Source organism: Lotus japonicus, chromosome 6 (genome assembly GCF_012489685.1).
Source record: "Lotus japonicus ecotype B-129 chromosome 6, LjGifu_v1.2".
NCBI classification, from domain to species: Eukaryota; Viridiplantae; Streptophyta; class Magnoliopsida; order Fabales; family Fabaceae; genus Lotus; species Lotus japonicus.
Window position 1 is genome coordinate 4,236,512 of NC_080046.1, and position 16,834 is coordinate 4,253,345.

At 34.0% G+C, this 16,834-nt stretch overlaps 3 protein-coding genes and 1 pseudogene across 3 annotated transcripts; 1 reads left to right on the forward strand and 3 right to left on the reverse strand.

The window, feature by feature from the left end:
• The first annotated feature begins 70 nt into the window (after positions 1-70).
• Positions 71-1,617, forward strand: LOC130725994 (NAD(P)H-dependent 6'-deoxychalcone synthase-like). Its single transcript, XM_057577194.1, has 4 exons — positions 71-491; positions 582-825; positions 922-1,098; positions 1,217-1,617. Exons 1-4 carry the CDS (start codon positions 163-165, stop codon positions 1,415-1,417), a joined length of 951 nt encoding a protein of 316 aa, XP_057433177.1. The 5' UTR covers positions 71-162; the 3' UTR covers positions 1,418-1,617.
• Positions 1,618-6,049: 4,432 nt separating this feature from the next.
• On the reverse strand, positions 6,050-7,845 carry LOC130726651 (putative F-box protein PP2-B12). Its single transcript, XM_057577956.1, has 3 exons — positions 7,594-7,845; positions 7,368-7,486; positions 6,050-6,449 (listed from the first exon to the last, which is right to left on the reverse strand). Exons 1-3 carry the CDS (start codon positions 7,843-7,845, stop codon positions 6,050-6,052), a joined length of 771 nt encoding a protein of 256 aa, XP_057433939.1.
• Positions 7,846-10,872: 3,027 nt separating this feature from the next.
• On the reverse strand, positions 10,873-12,816 carry LOC130726308 (putative F-box protein PP2-B12). Its single transcript, XM_057577550.1, has 3 exons — positions 12,565-12,816; positions 12,339-12,457; positions 10,873-11,420 (listed from the first exon to the last, which is right to left on the reverse strand). Exons 1-3 carry the CDS (start codon positions 12,814-12,816, stop codon positions 11,021-11,023), a joined length of 771 nt encoding a protein of 256 aa, XP_057433533.1. The 3' UTR covers positions 10,873-11,020.
• A 3,136-nt stretch (positions 12,817-15,952) lies between these two features.
• Positions 15,953-16,834, reverse strand: part of LOC130726518 (putative F-box protein PP2-B12) — a 1,787-nt pseudogene continuing 905 nt past the window's right edge.

Here is a 16,834-nt window from a genome sequence, read left to right on the forward strand (position 1 = left end):
ATGCCACCCACCTACTACACAGGTGACTATATTTTATTGATGAAATCCTATTATAAAAAGGAGTCATGGCCACCCTCTAGTTCACAACACCAAAAACAAAACCACAGCTAGCCAATTTAGCATTCATTCTTATCTCATCATCTTATAGTTGATCCAATAAACATGGCCGCCATCACCACCACAGTGCCTCAAGTAGTTCTCCAATCCTCCACCGGGCAACGGAGGATGCCGGTGATGGGGCTCGGCACCGCGCCGGAAGCAGCCAGTAAGGTTAGCACAAAAGATGCAGTCCTTGAGGCCATCAAGCAGGGTTACAGGCATTTTGATGCTGCTGCTGCATATGGAGTTGAGAAGTCTGTTGGAGAAGCCATTGCAGAAGCACTTCAACTTGGACTCATTGCTTCCAGAGATGAACTCTTTGTTACTTCCAAACTGTGGGTCACTGACAACCATCCTCATCTCATTGTTCCTGCTCTTCAGAAATCTCTAAGGTGAGTGATCATCACATCACAAATGCTTTCATTTTAATCTATATTTCTTTCTACATGAATTAATGTTCATGTTACTATCCATATATGCAGGACACTTCAACTTGAATACTTAGACCTCTTTTTGATCCACTGGCCTATTACTACTCAACCAGGAGGAGTCAAATACCCAATTGAAGTATCAGAGATTGTGGAATTTGACATGAAGGGTGTGTGGTCATCCATGGAGGAATGCCAGAGACTTGGACTCACCAAGGCCATTGGAATCAGCAACTTCTCTATCAAGAAGCTTGAAAAATTGCTCTCTTTTGCTACCATCACACCTGCAGTCAATCAAGTAATTAATTAATAATTAGCTTAACATTACTTCACTTGAATTTGAAAGAAATCATCGATTAGCTGTTAGATCTAATTAATTAATTAATCCAAACAGGTGGAAGTTAACCTTGGTTGGCAACAAGTGAAACTTAGAGAGTTTTGCAAGGAAAAGGGTATTGTCATAACTGCTTTCTCACCACTGAGGAAGGGTGCAAGCAGGGGAGAAAATCTAGTGATGGACAATGACATACTCAAAGAATTGGCAGATGCTCATGGCAAGACTATAGCTCAGGTATCTTTTATACTGTTGAAAAGTCTCACATTGGTCGGAGATATGTTCTTTATAAGTCCTTATGTGTTTTAATGTAATTACTGCTCAGAAAATTAATCTCTAAACATTATTTTTACAGATTTGTCTTCGATGGTTATATGAACAAGGATTAACTTTTGTGGCCAAGAGCTATGACAAGGAGAGGATGAACCAGAACTTGCAGATCTTTGATTGGTCATTGACTGAGGATGATTACAAGAAAATCAGTGAAATCCATCAAGATAGGCTCATCAAAGGACCAACCAAGCCTCTTCTTAATGATCTCTGGGATGAGGAATGAATGGACACTCAACCTATATTTCAATACTTTGTCTTTTTTTTGGTGGTGGATATTGCTACTTCCTCTGAATAAAGGTGTAAAAGTTCTGAATTGACTTTGCACATTTCATAATGTAATTTTCAGTAATCTATGTTTTGATTCTAAACGATGTAGAATTTCTCAAATAACCAATTGTAATTTGATTGAGTCTTCCTACTTAATTTTTCATTGCATTATATAAGAACATATATAAAATTTCAGAACTCAACTACAGTCTACAAATGATGAATTCAGTCAAATACCAAGAAGAATGCAATTTTTTATACGCTTGCAAATATAATAATTTTCCATCGTTATCTACTTGTAATTTCCTAAAGAAATCAGTCATATATATATTTTTTATAAGCCATATACCCATTGTACGATTTAGGAAATTATTATTCAGACTCCTCCACATTTATTCAGACCCTCAAAAATGTGTAAAATGTCCAAAATACTCCTTTTTTAAAAAACTTCCCAACACCCCCACTAACTACCCCACTTCTTTCCCTTCTTCATTTCAAAATCAAAACTTCCCAAACCCCCCACCCTCAAAGCATTCCCATTTTCTTCTCCTTCTCTCGCGTCCCTCTCCTTCGGTCTGAATAGATGGGGTCTGAAAAACAATTCCCTATGATTTAATCCATAGGATTTAATAATATTATAAATATAAAAAATGACTGGATTTAATAATATAACGGTCCAGATTAGTTTTCAAAAATAAACAAGACCATAATCAAACAGACCAGATCATCAAATTTATAGAAATCATCGTCTAAAATATACATTCTAAAAAATTTCTCAAATTAATAATATCATATATATATCTACATATCAAATTTAATTTATTTATTTCAAATATACACCATAAATCATGTTTAAAATAGTCAATACACTATACAAAATGTTTATTTAATTTAAAATATATTTTGGACGAGTTATAATTCTAATTCAGTTTAAAAGCTCATTAGACTAATATCCAAAACACAAAATTATCTCAGGGTATCTTAAACATAATCGTATTATAAGCCATCCTAATTGATGAATTCCTTAGGCCTAACTTCTATTCCTTCAAAGATGAGACCACTCTTATAGCTACCACCATTTTCCTCGACAATGTTCATGTGCGGTTTTTCATCTTCTAGGTCTGAATTGATGTACATCCCCATCTCAATCTCCAACCAACCATCCCTGAATTCTCACAGTTGGAAGTTACAGTCCCTTTGCCTTGTAATGTGGGTGCGGGCGCGATTGCCGTCCCATTTTAGATCCACACCCATAATGTGATGGCCTTCAGTAACCTTGTACACAAGAAAATATCTATAGTCATTATTTGGGGACAAGAAAAGGGTGTTTATTTTCCCATGAATTCCAAGCCCCCACATGCACCGAAGCTTAGTATTTTTGGCAAATATGTTACAAAGTGATCAAACTGGAAGCTCTGATACCACTGTTAGAAAATAATACAGTTGAAGAAGTAAAATAAACCAGGAGAGCAATCAACAACACAAGAATATAACGTGGAAACTCCAAAACTGGAGAAAAAACCACGACCGTTGTCAAAACCGATAACCAGAGAATAAACACTATGTGAAAATTGTTACAACACATAGACTTCACTCTCAACCACCTCATGACCCTAGTACACTCACAATCTCCAAAGTAAATATTTGAACTACATCTCACAATACTCTAAAACAAGAGCATAAGAGAAAAATAAAACATAAATATAAACTTAAAGTGTTTTTAGGCGCTACTGCTTAGTGTTTTTGGTGTGTTGAAACAAGGAGTTTGAGATCCCTACATATAGTCTTGGAACCCCCTCATTCTTCACTATTCTATGCAATGTGGGACTTCTCCAATATACACTTTTTTCTCCTTCATTAGCAATGTGAGACTTACATTGCAATCAACCCCAACAATCTCCACCTTGATTGTAATGGTCTTCAGTCTTTATTCTCTACACCGAAAATTATTGTCTTCACCGAAAAACATAATTCTCATTGTCTATATACCGACAAATTAATTTATCATACTTCACCATAAAAGAGTACACTACACTTGAAACTAAACTATCCCAAGAATTTTCTTCACTTGGAACTAAACCATTCCAAGAATTTCCACATGTCGAAACCTTGCTGAAAATTTATGGTGCAACTTAATGTTGGCTTTCTTCGGAAGTCCATCAGCCATCGACATAACCACGTACCTTGCATCAATGCCAACCAATGCCCGCACTCTATCACCACACATCTTGCATCTATATCAACCAATGCATGTGTGCCACCTGGACAATTCCATGCCCAGAACGCTTTGTGTAATCATGATTGCATCAACTCCTTCATCACAGCATCGTCACAGTTGCAAACCAACAGTAAACCGTGCACCTGGTTGGTTCCCAAAAAATAGATGTGTCTTTCCTAGCCAGAACCTCCCAAAACAGCACTTCACAATGTAACACTTCTTCAACACCTTCGCAATACTACAGAAAGTGATATCCATCGAACCGGAAGCTCTGATACCATTGTTAGGAAATAACACAGCTGTAAAAGTAAAATAAACCAGGAGAGCAATCAACAACACAAGAATATAACGTGAAAACTCCAAAACTACATTTAATTTGGTACTCTTATATCCACCTATGACGCTAACTGATGCCTTCATAGGATCAAAACCCATAATGTGATGGCCTTCAATAATCTTGTACACAAGAAAACATCTATAGTCATTATTTGGGGACAAGAAAAGGGTGTTTATTTTCCCATGAATTCCAAGCCCCCACATGCACCGAAGCTTAGTATTTTTGGCAAATATGTTACAAAGTGATCAAACCGGAAGCTCTGATACCACTGTTAGGAAATAATACAGTTGAAGAAGTAAAATAAACCAGGAAAGCAATCAACAACACAAGAATATAACGTGGAAACTCCAAAACTAGAGAAAAAAACCACGGCCGTTGTCAAAATCGAAAACTAGAGAATAAACATTATGTGAAAATTGTTATAACACATAGACTTCACTCTCAACCACCCCATGACCGCAGTACACCCACACTCTCCAAAGTAAATATTTGAACTGCATCTTACAATACTTTAAAACAAGAGCATAAGAGAAAAAGAAAACACTAATATAAACTTAAAGTGTTTTCAGGTGCTACAGCTTGGTGTTTTTGGTGTGTTGAAACAAGGAGTTTGAGATCCTTATATATAGTCTTGGACCCCCCTCATTCTTTATTATTCTAAGCAATGTGAGACTTCTACAATATACATTCCTTGATCTTTTTTCTCCTTCATTAGCAATGTGGGACTTACACTGCAATCAACCCCAACAGAATAGTGATGTTGATACATTATAGCTCTCTCTTAAGCTAATTTTTCGTCTATGATACAATTTAAAACAATTACAATGTACCCAACATCTGACCTTGACTCTAGGTGGGTTTTCCAGCGACAGCAACTGACATCAATACCCCAAACAATGGAGAGAGATCTTGTAGAAAGCATGCAACATTTCTTCCCGCTTTTTCAATCCAATTGAAAGCTCTGCATTTCAGACATTAATAAGAAAAAAAACCAAATCTTAAATAATTAATACTCTGAAAAGATACGATTGATGGGACAACGTATAACCTTTTACCCTCATCGATGATGGTAGGGTGATAAGAAAGAGCGAGATAGAGGGATTCCTTAGAAGAAGCCTTGAAAAGAAAAGGAGACCGGGAAACGATGGAATTAAAATCAGAAAAGGAAAAAATCCACACAACATCAAAACAACAGCATAATAGAAAGTCTTATCAAACAATAGTGATTCAAACATGTGGCTCTTTGGAAATTAAGTTTGATTCATAAAAAAACAACTCAAAAGGTGACCGTAAGATTGAATAAACCCGAGAAATACAAATAATTTTTGTTATTACCGGTGGTGGAATATTGTGATTACATGGGTTTGAAGCCAGATGTTAGAATTTAAGTTACATCCTCGTCACCACAAAACGTTAAGGAACTTAAGACAATGTGTATGTAGGCCCTTTGACTTATGTAATATTGTACACTTGTTTATTTATATAATATGGGACTTCTTTGAGTCACATTTGTGTTACTCTAATATCAAATTACAGTTACCATGTGCTTTCGAAAAAACAACTATAAGTTAACACTGGGGGTAATTACACTATACCTTAAGATTGAGTCACTTAACGACAGTTGCTTGAACTGCCAATAGCATTACTTTTTATAAAAGATCAACGACGGTTGGGGGAACTACCGTAATAAATAACTAATTTCTTTTATACATTTGAAATTTACAATATATTTATGATTAAAGTTAATATTCAACTTTCTGGTTAAAATATTCTAGTAATACGTTTACACGAGTTCAATTTCTAGTTCAATTAGAAGTTCATTTACCCGGGGCTAATATCCAAAACACATAATTATTCGAGGATACATAAACATAATCTTGTAATAAGAATTATGATGAGCAATATAGCGTGTCACAAGAAGACATCACATGCACATGGTACGTTCAAAACTTGAAGCTTCAAGCCAGCAAGCACTATATGTCATCCAAGACACAAGACGCAAGACCTACGTATGCAGAGTTCAGTGAGTTTTCTTAATTGTCATCCTTAGGCCTAACTTCTATTCCTTCAATAATGAGACTGGTATTCCAAAAACCATCTAACCGCACAACACTCATTTGAACTACTTCATCTTCCAGACCTGAATTGAAGAACTCACCCATCTCAATCTCCAACCAATCATCGCTTCTCACACGCGGAAACCGGCCGGGCGCCTCGCGTTCCAATGAGTCTGGATTCAAATAGGCAATTTTATTCATAATATGACCGCCTATTTTTCTGACTGCTAACACCACAAGAAATTTTTGAACGACATCAATAATCTTGAACACAAGAAAAGCTCTATACAAGGTATTTGGGGACAAGGAAAATGTGTTTATCATCCCATGAATTTCAAGCCAGCACAAATGCCGAAGCACACCAACTTCAGGAAACCTGTTCATAATTTTGCACAAGTTAAAAAGTTAAGGATATAGGAAAAATATGTCAAGTGTGATTCATTGCCTCTTTAAAGGAGTATTTGTACAGAAGAAAAGTGTTGTGGATATACTAAATGTGATCTAGGGTAATGCTAACTAATACTTTCTCAGTAAAAAAAATTAATAACTCCAATACTATTGTTTTCAAAAGCATATTAGCTGTGATTAGATTCTATCATATTAGATTACTGATGCGGTTAAATTTAAATATTTGACAGCTATGTAAGATCAAAAGTAGATCTTACAACACGGGGGAAGAAGGAAAAGAAGAAGTCCTTTCTCAACTTGAGACACCAACAAATCTAAATGAATATGCAAATTTCAATGAAGCGGAAATTGCCACCGGATAAATGATTTTCAGCGTGAAGTAGGATTGCACGTACACAAGTATGTGTGTAGATGTAATGAATTTTCTTTCGTAGCAACAAATAATGGGAGGATCCAATTAACTTTGTAGCCAATAAAGAAGGAGTTGGTCTTGCTGCTATTATTTCATAGGGTGCATTAAGGCCTCACATTAGCTAGAGGTATTGTGCTAAATAAATTCTTATAAAGGGTCGCAACTAGCTTTTTGAGGAAGAGTAATTAAGAGTAGCTTGAATTCTAATTCTAAGGGTACTAAGGTGATAGGTGGCAATTGCAGCAGCATCAACTATTACCCAACTTTATTATACTCCGAAGTTTTCAAGAGGGTATTGAATCAAAGAAAGAAATGACAAGATAAACAAGAAAACAAAAGAAAACCCTAATGGTAAAGTGTTTACTTTTCAAGAAGTTTTTGAATAAACTAATTAACCTGGTGCCCAGTTCACTAAATTAAGTTGAGGCCATAGCTAGTTGTAATAAAATAATTACAATGTACCCAAAATCTGACCTTGACTCTGGGAGCGTTGTCCAGGACCAGTCATGTTCACCGTTATCCCAAGCAATGAATAGAGCTTTAGCACCAAGCATGAAGCACTTCTTCCCACTCTTTTTTTTCAATTGAAAGCTCTGCATGCATTTCAGAATGGCACCCACTTGTCAATTGATCCTCTGATCGAAAATCCATAATCTGAGAAATTAAACAATCAAATGAGATTGATGATGAGAGTGGTTACCTTTTTACCATCGTCGATGACGACAGGGTGATCAGAGAGATCGAGGTAGAAGGCTTTCTTTGATGAAGCTTTAGCACGAGAAGGAGATTGGGAAACAATGGAATGAGAATCAGAAGGGAGAAAACGATCCCAGACAGCGTCAGAATCGGCAGCGGAGCGGAAGACCTTAGAAACGAGGGAGATCCTGGCGGCATCCACCGGAGTGGTACGAGACAATATGGCAGCAATACATCCTTCTGGCATCGACTCCATCGTTTAATTGTGTAAACCTAAATAACAATATAATGTATATATAGGAGTCATTAATCTAAATATTAATAAAATTTATTTTAGATAATATTAATAAAAATTAATTTGATAGAATGTCTGACTCTGACTAGGCTCCTTTTACTTCATCATCATGTCATGTCTTCGTAATATGTCTTCTTTTTGCGGTTTTGTGGTAACCTTAATACACTTTGACTATCAAGTCAACATCCAGAAATAAGAATAATTATTAAAGTAAAAAATAATCAATAACTTATATATCATAATTCATTATGTGTATATGGCAGGTTATTAAAAATTTGGACTGAATTAATAAAGATATTTATCAAGTATATTAAATATTAACATATTAACCATTTTTATTCTCTTTAATATGATGGACCTCTTTACATGGGCCGAGATTTATTATATTTATTTTGTAAAAAAAATGCTAACAAATTATTAATTCATTTAAAAACTTTAAATATTCCTAATGATATTATTGAGTATAATAGTTTTTTGGATATAATTTATAGGCACTTTCGGTGTAAAAATATTCACATGTACAACTAATCATATTACTCCATTTTTTGTTTTGAAAAAATTAATTTAAATTTAATTATGAAATGAAGAATTGATGAATTCTTATAAATGGCTATGCAAAAAATTTTAAAAATTTAGTTAATAGTAATTATTAAACTCTTATTTTTTTCACAATAGAATATATTAGTTATTAATAAATATTTATATAGGAAAAAAGATATGAAATAGTTTCCATATATTAGTACAAAATATTAATGGAAATGTTAATTATTATAATTTGGTCAAAACTTGAAATAAATTAATTGCTCTTTCTATTATTAACTCTTTTAGTAAATAAAAAAATATACTTATAACGAATATATTAAATATTAAAATTACTTCAATATGGTTTTGAGTTTGCATCTGCTCTGCCACAGGTGTGGGTGCTATGGGCATTTGGCCTGGAACTGTAAAGCACCAGCCACAAAGAAGAACCCTAGGCAGGAAGAAGTTCACGCTCATGCTGGGACGTCGAAGAAGGTCAGGACTCAGGGCTGTGGCGACACAGATGCGAGGGTAGTAGTGGGCTAGGAGGAGGCGGCTGAAATCCAAGTGGTATCTAAATTCTAATTCGATTACAAAATCAAGGACTAAATTGACTATTAACTCCAATTAAGTGGTTTATAAATCACATTATGCTGACATTACACTCATATTTCACACAACATCTTTGTTTCGGGATCCATGCTATTATGAACTATATGGATTGCCATATAAATTTAAACTTACTCATATGTCAACATCAATTATGATGAAAGAATTGCGTACATGCCCACTAGTGATAGTTAAGAGTGTCAATGTAATGGCGATTTTTTTTTTTTGTATTTATGGCAGCAAGTCAATTTTTATAATAGTGATAATTGAAAAAAAGGAACTATGATTGTGATAAGTAAATACAACGGAACAATAACTGAAGCATAATATCTATGTTGTTGTTCTTGATGAAATTAAGAGTCAATTAGAAAATAGTCAATCATAAATAGTGTCAACATTTAATATGAAAAAGAAAAAATATTCAATAACTACTACAATGAATAAAGAAAGGAATTGTTACTAGGTGTGTTTCGTTTAGTTTGCCAAAGATGTAGAAGAATAAGTACGCATCATGTATCGCATAAATTCTAACTAAAAATAAGCAGATTGAGAAATGTGACAGGACAAGCCAAGGAAGTATGAAATAACAAGAATGGATAACTTATCCATTAGTATTTTCCACAATACCTATAAAGGAATTCACCTCATATATAATGTTATTTCAAAACAGTTTCATGCAAGAATTCATTAATAAATGAATGCATTCTTATTATCACTATTTTATTCATTTAAACACAGAGCATGTTACTTGAACTACGTGAAATGTAACCTATCCTATTGGAGATAAATCTTATCCCTATGATTTATCAGAAAGTTGTAAAAGTAATTACAGAGATGGCAACATATGCTCTAATAACATTAATAAAACTGGGAAAAAAACAAAGGGAGTTCAAACAAACTCATCCCCAACTCGTTTAATCAAAGATGAGGTTTAAGACTGTAAATGTGTCAATATAAGAACTGAGAAATATCTTTTACAAAAGAAATAATATGACCTAATTGGAAACTCATACTAAAAACAATGACACAATTTTAAACAAAGTTAATACAAAGGGAGAGTACAAGAAGAGGGATAAACAAGGTTTGTGGTTTTCTTCCTTCAGAGAGTTTGGGCTAGACGTACGAGCAGGGCTGGGAACACCTTTGTCCTCCAGAAATTTAGTGCCCTCAAACAAGAAATTATCAAACAATAGTGATTCAAACATATGGCTCTATGGAAATTAAGTTTGATTCATAAAAAAAAACAACTCAAAAGGTGACCATAAGATTGAATAAACCCGAGAAATACAAATAATTTTCGTTGTTACCGGTGGTTGTATATTGTGATTACAAGGGTTTTAAGCCAGATGTTAGAATTTAAGTTACATCATCATCACCACAAAACATTAAGGAACTTAAGGCAATGTGTGTGTAGGCCTTTTGACTTATGTACTATTGTACACTTGTTTATTTATATAATATGGGACTTCTTTGAGTTACATTTGTGTTACTCTAATATCAAATTACAGTTACTATGTGCTTTCGAAAAAACAACTATAAGTTAACAATAGGGGTAATTACACTATACCCTAAGATTGAGTCACTTAACGACAGTTGCTTGAACCGACAGTAGCATTACATTTTATAAAAGATCAACGACGGTAGGGTGAACTACCGTAATAAATAACTAATTTCTTTTATCCATTTGAAATTTACAACATATTTATGATTAAAGTTAATATTCAACTTCCTGGTTAAAATATTCTAGTAATGCGTTTACACGAGTTCAATTTCTAGTTCAATTAGAAGTTCATTTACCCGGGGCTAATATCCAAAACACATAATTATTCGAGGATACATAAACATAATCTTGTAATAAGAATTATGATGAGCAATATAGTCTGTCACAAGAAGACATCACATGCACATGGTACGTTCAAAACTTGAAGTTTCAAACCAGCAAGCACTATATGTCATCCAAGACACAAGACACAAGACCTACGTATGCAGAGTTCAGTGAGTTTGCTTAATTGTCATCCTTAGGCCTAACTTCTATTCCTTCAATAATGAGGCTGGTATTCCAACAACCATCTAACCGCACAACACTCATCTGAACTTCATCATCTTCCAGGCCTGAATTGAAGAACTCACCCATCTCAATCTCCAACCAATCATCGCTTCTCACACGCGAAAATCGTCCGGGCGCCTCGCGTTCCAATGAGTCTGGATTCAAATAGGCAATTTTAGTCATAATATGACTGCCTATTTTTCTGACTGCTAACACCACAAGAAATTTTTGAACGACATCAATAATCTTGAACACAAGAAAAGCTCCATACAGGGTATTTGGGGACAAGGAAAATGTGTTTATCATCCCATGAATTTCAAGCCAGCACAAATGCCGAAGCACACCAACTTCAGGAAACCTTTTCATAATTTTGCACAAGTTAAAAAGTTAAGGATATAGGAAAAATATGTCAAGTGTGATTCATTGCCTCTTTGCAGGAGTATTTGTACAATAGAATAGTGTTGTGGATATACTAAATGTGATCTAGGGTAATGCTAGCTAATACTTTCTCAGTAAAAAAAATTAATAACTCCAATACTATTGTTTTCAAAAGCATATTAGCTGTGAATAGATTATATCATATCAGATTGCTGAAGCGGTTAAATTTAAATATTTGACAGCTATGTAAGATCAAAAGTAGATCTTACAACACGGGAGAAGAAGGAAAAGAAGAAGTCCTTTCTCAACTTGACACGCCAACAAATCTAAATGAATATGCAAATTCCAATGAAGCGGAAATTGCCACGGGACAAATGATTTTCAGCGTGAAGTTGGATTGCACGTACACAAGTATGTGTGTAGATGTAATGAACTTTCTTTCGTAGCAACAAAGAATGGGAGGATCCAATTAACTTTGTAGCCAATAAAGAAGGAGTTGGTCTTGCTGCTATTATTTCATAGGGTTCATTAAGGCCTCACATTAACTAGAGGTATTGTGCTAAATAAATTCTTATAAAGGGTTGCAACTAGCTTTTTGAGGAAGAGTCATTAAGAGTAGCTTGAATTCTAATTCTAAGGGTACTAAGGTGCAAGGTGGCAATTGCAGCAGCATCAACTATTACCCAACTTTATTATACTCCGAAGTTTTCAAGAGGGTATTGAATCAAAGAAAGAAATGACAAGATAAACAAGAAAACAAAAGAAAACCCTAATGGTAAAGTGTTTACTTTTCAAGAAGTTTTTGAATAAACTAATTAACCTGGTGCCCAGTTCACTAAATTAAGTTGAGGCCATAGCTAGTTGTAATAAAATAATTACAATGTACCCAAAATCTGACCTTGACTCTGGGAGCGTTGTCCAGGACCAGTCATGTTCACCGTTATCCCAAGCAATGAATAGAGCTTTAGCACCAAGCATGAAGCACTTCTTCCCACTCTTTTTTTTCAATTGAAAGCTCTGCATGCATTTCAGAATGGCACCCACTTGTCAATTGATCCTCTGATCGAAAATCCATAATCTGAGAAATTAAACAATCAAATGAGATTGATGATGAGAGTGGTTACCTTTTTACCATCGTCGATGACGACAGGGTGATCAGAGAGATCGAGGTAGAAGGCTTTCTTTGATGAAGCTTTAGCACGAGAAGGAGATTGGGAAACAATGGAATGAGAATCAGAAGGGAGAAAACGATCCCAGACAGCGTCAGAATCGGCAGCGGAGCGGAAGACCTTAGAAACGAGGGAGATCCTGGCGGCATCCACCGGAGTGGTACGAGACAATATGGCAGCAATACATCCTTCTGGCATCGACTCCATCGTTTAATTGTGTAAACCTAAATAACAATATAATGTATATATAGGAGTCATTAATCTAAATATTAATAAAATTTATTTTAGATAATATTAATAAAAATTAATTTGATAGAATGTCTGACTCTGACTAGGCTCCTTTTACTTCATCATCATGTCATGTCTTCGTAATATGTCTTCTTTTTGCGGTTTTGTGGTAACCTTAATACACTTTGACTATCAAGTCAACATCCAGAAATAAGAATAATTATTAAAGTAAAAAATAATCAATAACTTATATATCATAATTCATTATGTGTATATGGCAGGTTATTAAAAATTTGGACTGAATTAATAAAGATATTTATCAAGTATATTAAATATTAACATATTAACAATTTTTATTCTCTTTAATATGATGGACCTCTTTACATGGGCCGAGATTTATTATATTTATTTTGTAAAAAAAATGCTAACAAATTATTAATTCATTTAAAAACTTTAAATATTCCTAATGATATTATTGAGTATAATAGTTTTTTGGATATAATTTATAGGCACTTTCGGTGTAAAAATATTCACATGTACAACTAATCATATTACTCCATTTTTTGTTTTGAAAAAATTAATTTAAATTTAATTATGAAATGAAGAATTGATGAATTCTTATAAATGGCTATGCAAAAAATTTTAAAAATTTAGTTAATAGTAATTATTAAACTCTTATTTTTTTCACAATAGAATATATTAGTTATTAATAAATATTTATATAGGAAAAAAGATATGAAATAGTTTCCATATATTAGTACAAAATATTAATGGAAATGTTAATTATTATAATTTGGTCAAAACTTGAAATAAATTAATTGCTCTTTCTATTATTAACTCTTTTAGTAAATAAAAAATATACTTATAACGAATATATTAAATATTAAAATTACTTCAATATGGTTTTGAGTTTGCATCTGCTCTGCCACAGGTGTGGGTGCTATGGGCATTTGGCCTGGAACTGTAAAGCACCAGCCACAAAGAAGAACCCTAGGCAGGAAGAAGTTCACGCTCATGCTGGGACGTCGAAGAAGGTCAGGACTCAGGGCTGTGGCGACACAGATGCGAGGGTAGTAGTGGGCTAGGAGGAGGCGGCTGAAATCCAAGTGGTATCTAAATTCTAATTCGATTACAAAATCAAGGGCTAAATTGACTATTAACTCCAATTAAGTGGTTTATAAATCACATTATGCTGACATTACACTCATATTTCACACAACATCTTTGTTTCGGGATCCATGCTATTATGAACTATATGGATTGCCATATAAATTTAAACTTACTCATATGTCAACATCAATTATGATGAAAGAATTGCGTACATGCCCACTAGTGATAGTTAAGAGTGTCAATGTAATGGCGATTTTTTTTTTTGTATTTATGGCAGCAAGTCAATTTTTATAATAGTGATAATTGAAAAAAAGGAACTATGATTGTGATAAGTAAATACAACGGAACAATAACTGAAGCATAATATCTATGTTGTTGTTCTTGATGAAATTAAGAGTCAATTAGAAAATAGTCAATCATAAATAGTGTCAACATTTAATATGAAAAAGAAAAAATATTCAATAACTACTACAATGAATAAAGAAAGGAATTGTTACTAGGTGTGTTTCGTTTAGTTTGCCAAAGATGTAGAAGAATAAGTACGCATCATGTATCGCATAAATTCTAACTAAAAATAAGCAGATTGAGAAATGTGACAGGACAAGCCAAGGAAGTATGAAATAACAAGAATGGATAACTTATCCATTAGTATTTTCCACAATACCTATAAAGGAATTCACCTCATATATAATGTTATTTCAAAACAGTTTCATGCAAGAATTCATTAATAAATGAATGCATTCTTATTATCACTATTTTATTCATTTAAACACAGAGCATGTTACTTGAACTACGTGAAATGTAACCTATCCTATTGGAGATAAATCTTATCCCTATGATTTATCAGAAAGTTGTAAAAGTAATTACAGAGATGGCAACATATGCTCTAATAACATTAATAAAACTGGGAAAAAAACAAAGGGAGTTCAAACAAACTCATCCCCAACTCGTTTAATCAAAGATGAGGTTTAAGACTGTAAATGTGTCAATATAAGAACTGAGAAATATCTTTTACAAAAGAAATAATATGACCTAATTGGAAACTCATACTAAAAACAATGACACAATTTTAAACAAAGTTAATACAAAGGGAGAGTACAAGAAGAGGGATAAACAAGGTTTGTGGTTTTCTTCCTTCAGAGAGTTTGGGCTAGACGTACGAGCAGGGCTGGGAACACCTTTGTCCTCCAGAAATTTAGTGCCCTCAAACAAGAAATTATCAAACAATAGTGATTCAAACATGTGGCTCTATGGAAATTAAGTTTGATTCATAAAAAAAAACAACTCAAAAGGTGACCATAAGATTGAATAAACCCGAGAAATACAAATAATTTTCGTTGTTACCGGTGGTTGTATATTGTGATTACAAGGGTTTTAAGCCAGATGTTAGAATTTAAGTTACATCATCATCACCACAAAACATTAAGGAACTTAAGGCAATGTGTGTGTAGGCCTTTTGACTTATGTACTATTGTACACTTGTTTATTTATATAATATGGGACTTCTTTGAGTTACATTTGTGTTACTCTAATATCAAATTACAGTTACTATGTGCTTTCGAAAAAACAACTATAAGTTAACAATAGGGGTAATTACACTATACCCTAAGATTGAGTCACTTAACGACAGTTGCTTGAACCGACAGTAGCATTACATTTTATAAAAGATCAACGACGGTAGGGTGAACTACCGTAATAAATAACTAATTTCTTTTATCCATTTGAAATTTACAACATATTTATGATTAAAGTTAATATTCAACTTCCTGGTTAAATATTCTAGTAATGCGTTTACACGAGTTCAATTTCTAGTTCAATTAGAAGTTCATTTACCCGGGGCTAATATCCAAAACACATAATTATTCGAGGATACATAAACATAATCTTGTAATAAGAATTATGATGAGCAATATAGTCTGTCACAAGAAGACATCACATGCACATGGTACGTTCAAAACTTGAAGTTCAAACCAGCAAGCACTATATGTCATCCAAGACACAAGACACAAGACCTACGTATGCAGAGTTCAGTGAGTTTGCTTAATTGTCATCCTTAGGCCTAACTTCTATTCCTTCAATAATGAGGCTGGTATTCCAACAACCATCTAACCGCACAACACTCATCTGAACTTCATCATCTTCCAGGCCTGAATTGAAGAACTCACCCATCTCAATCTCCAACCAATCATCGCTTCTCACACGCGAAAATCGTCCGGGCGCCTCGCGTTCCAATGAGTCTGGATTCAAATAGGCAATTTTAGTCATAATATGACTGCTATTTTTCTGACTGCTAACACCACAAGAAATTTTTGAACGACATCAATAATCTTGAACACAAGAAAAGCTCCATACAGGGTATTTGGGGACAAGGAAATGTGTTTATCATCCCATGAATTTCAAGCCAGCACAAATGCCGAAGCACACCAACTTCAGGAAACCTGTTCATAATTTTGCACAAGTTAAAAAGTTAAGGATATAGGAAAAATATGTCAAGTGTGATTCATTGCCTCTTTGCAGGAGTATTTGTACATAGAATAGTGTTTGTGGATATACTAAATGTGATCTAGGGTAATGCTAGCTAATACTTTCTCAGTAAAAAAAATTAATAACTCCAATACTATTGTTTTCAAAAGCATATTAGCTGTGAATAGATTATATCATATCAGATTGCTGAAGCGGTTAAATTTAAATATTTGACAGCTATGTAAGATCAAAAGTAGATCTTACAACACGGGAGAGAAGGAAAGAAGAAGTCCTTTCTCAACTTGACACGCCAACAAATCTAAATGAATATGCAAATTCCAATGAAGCGGAAATTGCCACGGGACAAATGATTTTCAGCGTGAAGTTGGATTGCACGTACACAAGTATGTGTGTAGATGTAATG

Coding starts and splice junctions, on each gene's coding strand:
- LOC130726308 (XM_057577550.1), bottom strand. CDS start 12,816: ATGGAGTCGATGCCAGAAGGATGTATTGCTGCCATATTGTCTCGTACC. Junction 12,458..12,564: donor TCATCGACGATGGTAAAAAG/GTAACCACTCTC, acceptor AAATGCATGCAG/AGCTTTCAATTGAAAAAAAA. Junction 11,421..12,338: donor ACAACGCTCCCAGAGTCAAG/GTCAGATTTTGG, acceptor AATTATGAAAAG/GTTTCCTGAAGTTGGTGTGC.
- LOC130726651 (XM_057577956.1), bottom strand. CDS start 7,845: ATGGAGTCGATGCCAGAAGGATGTATTGCTGCCATATTGTCTCGTACC. Junction 7,487..7,593: donor TCATCGACGATGGTAAAAAG/GTAACCACTCTC, acceptor AAATGCATGCAG/AGCTTTCAATTGAAAAAAAA. Junction 6,450..7,367: donor ACAACGCTCCCAGAGTCAAG/GTCAGATTTTGG, acceptor AATTATGAACAG/GTTTCCTGAAGTTGGTGTGC.
- LOC130725994 (XM_057577194.1), top strand. CDS start 163: ATGGCCGCCATCACCACCACAGTGCCTCAAGTAGTTCTCCAATCCTCC. Junction 492..581: donor GCTCTTCAGAAATCTCTAAG/GTGAGTGATCAT, acceptor CCATATATGCAG/GACACTTCAACTTGAATACT. Junction 826..921: donor TCACACCTGCAGTCAATCAA/GTAATTAATTAA, acceptor TAATCCAAACAG/GTGGAAGTTAACCTTGGTTG.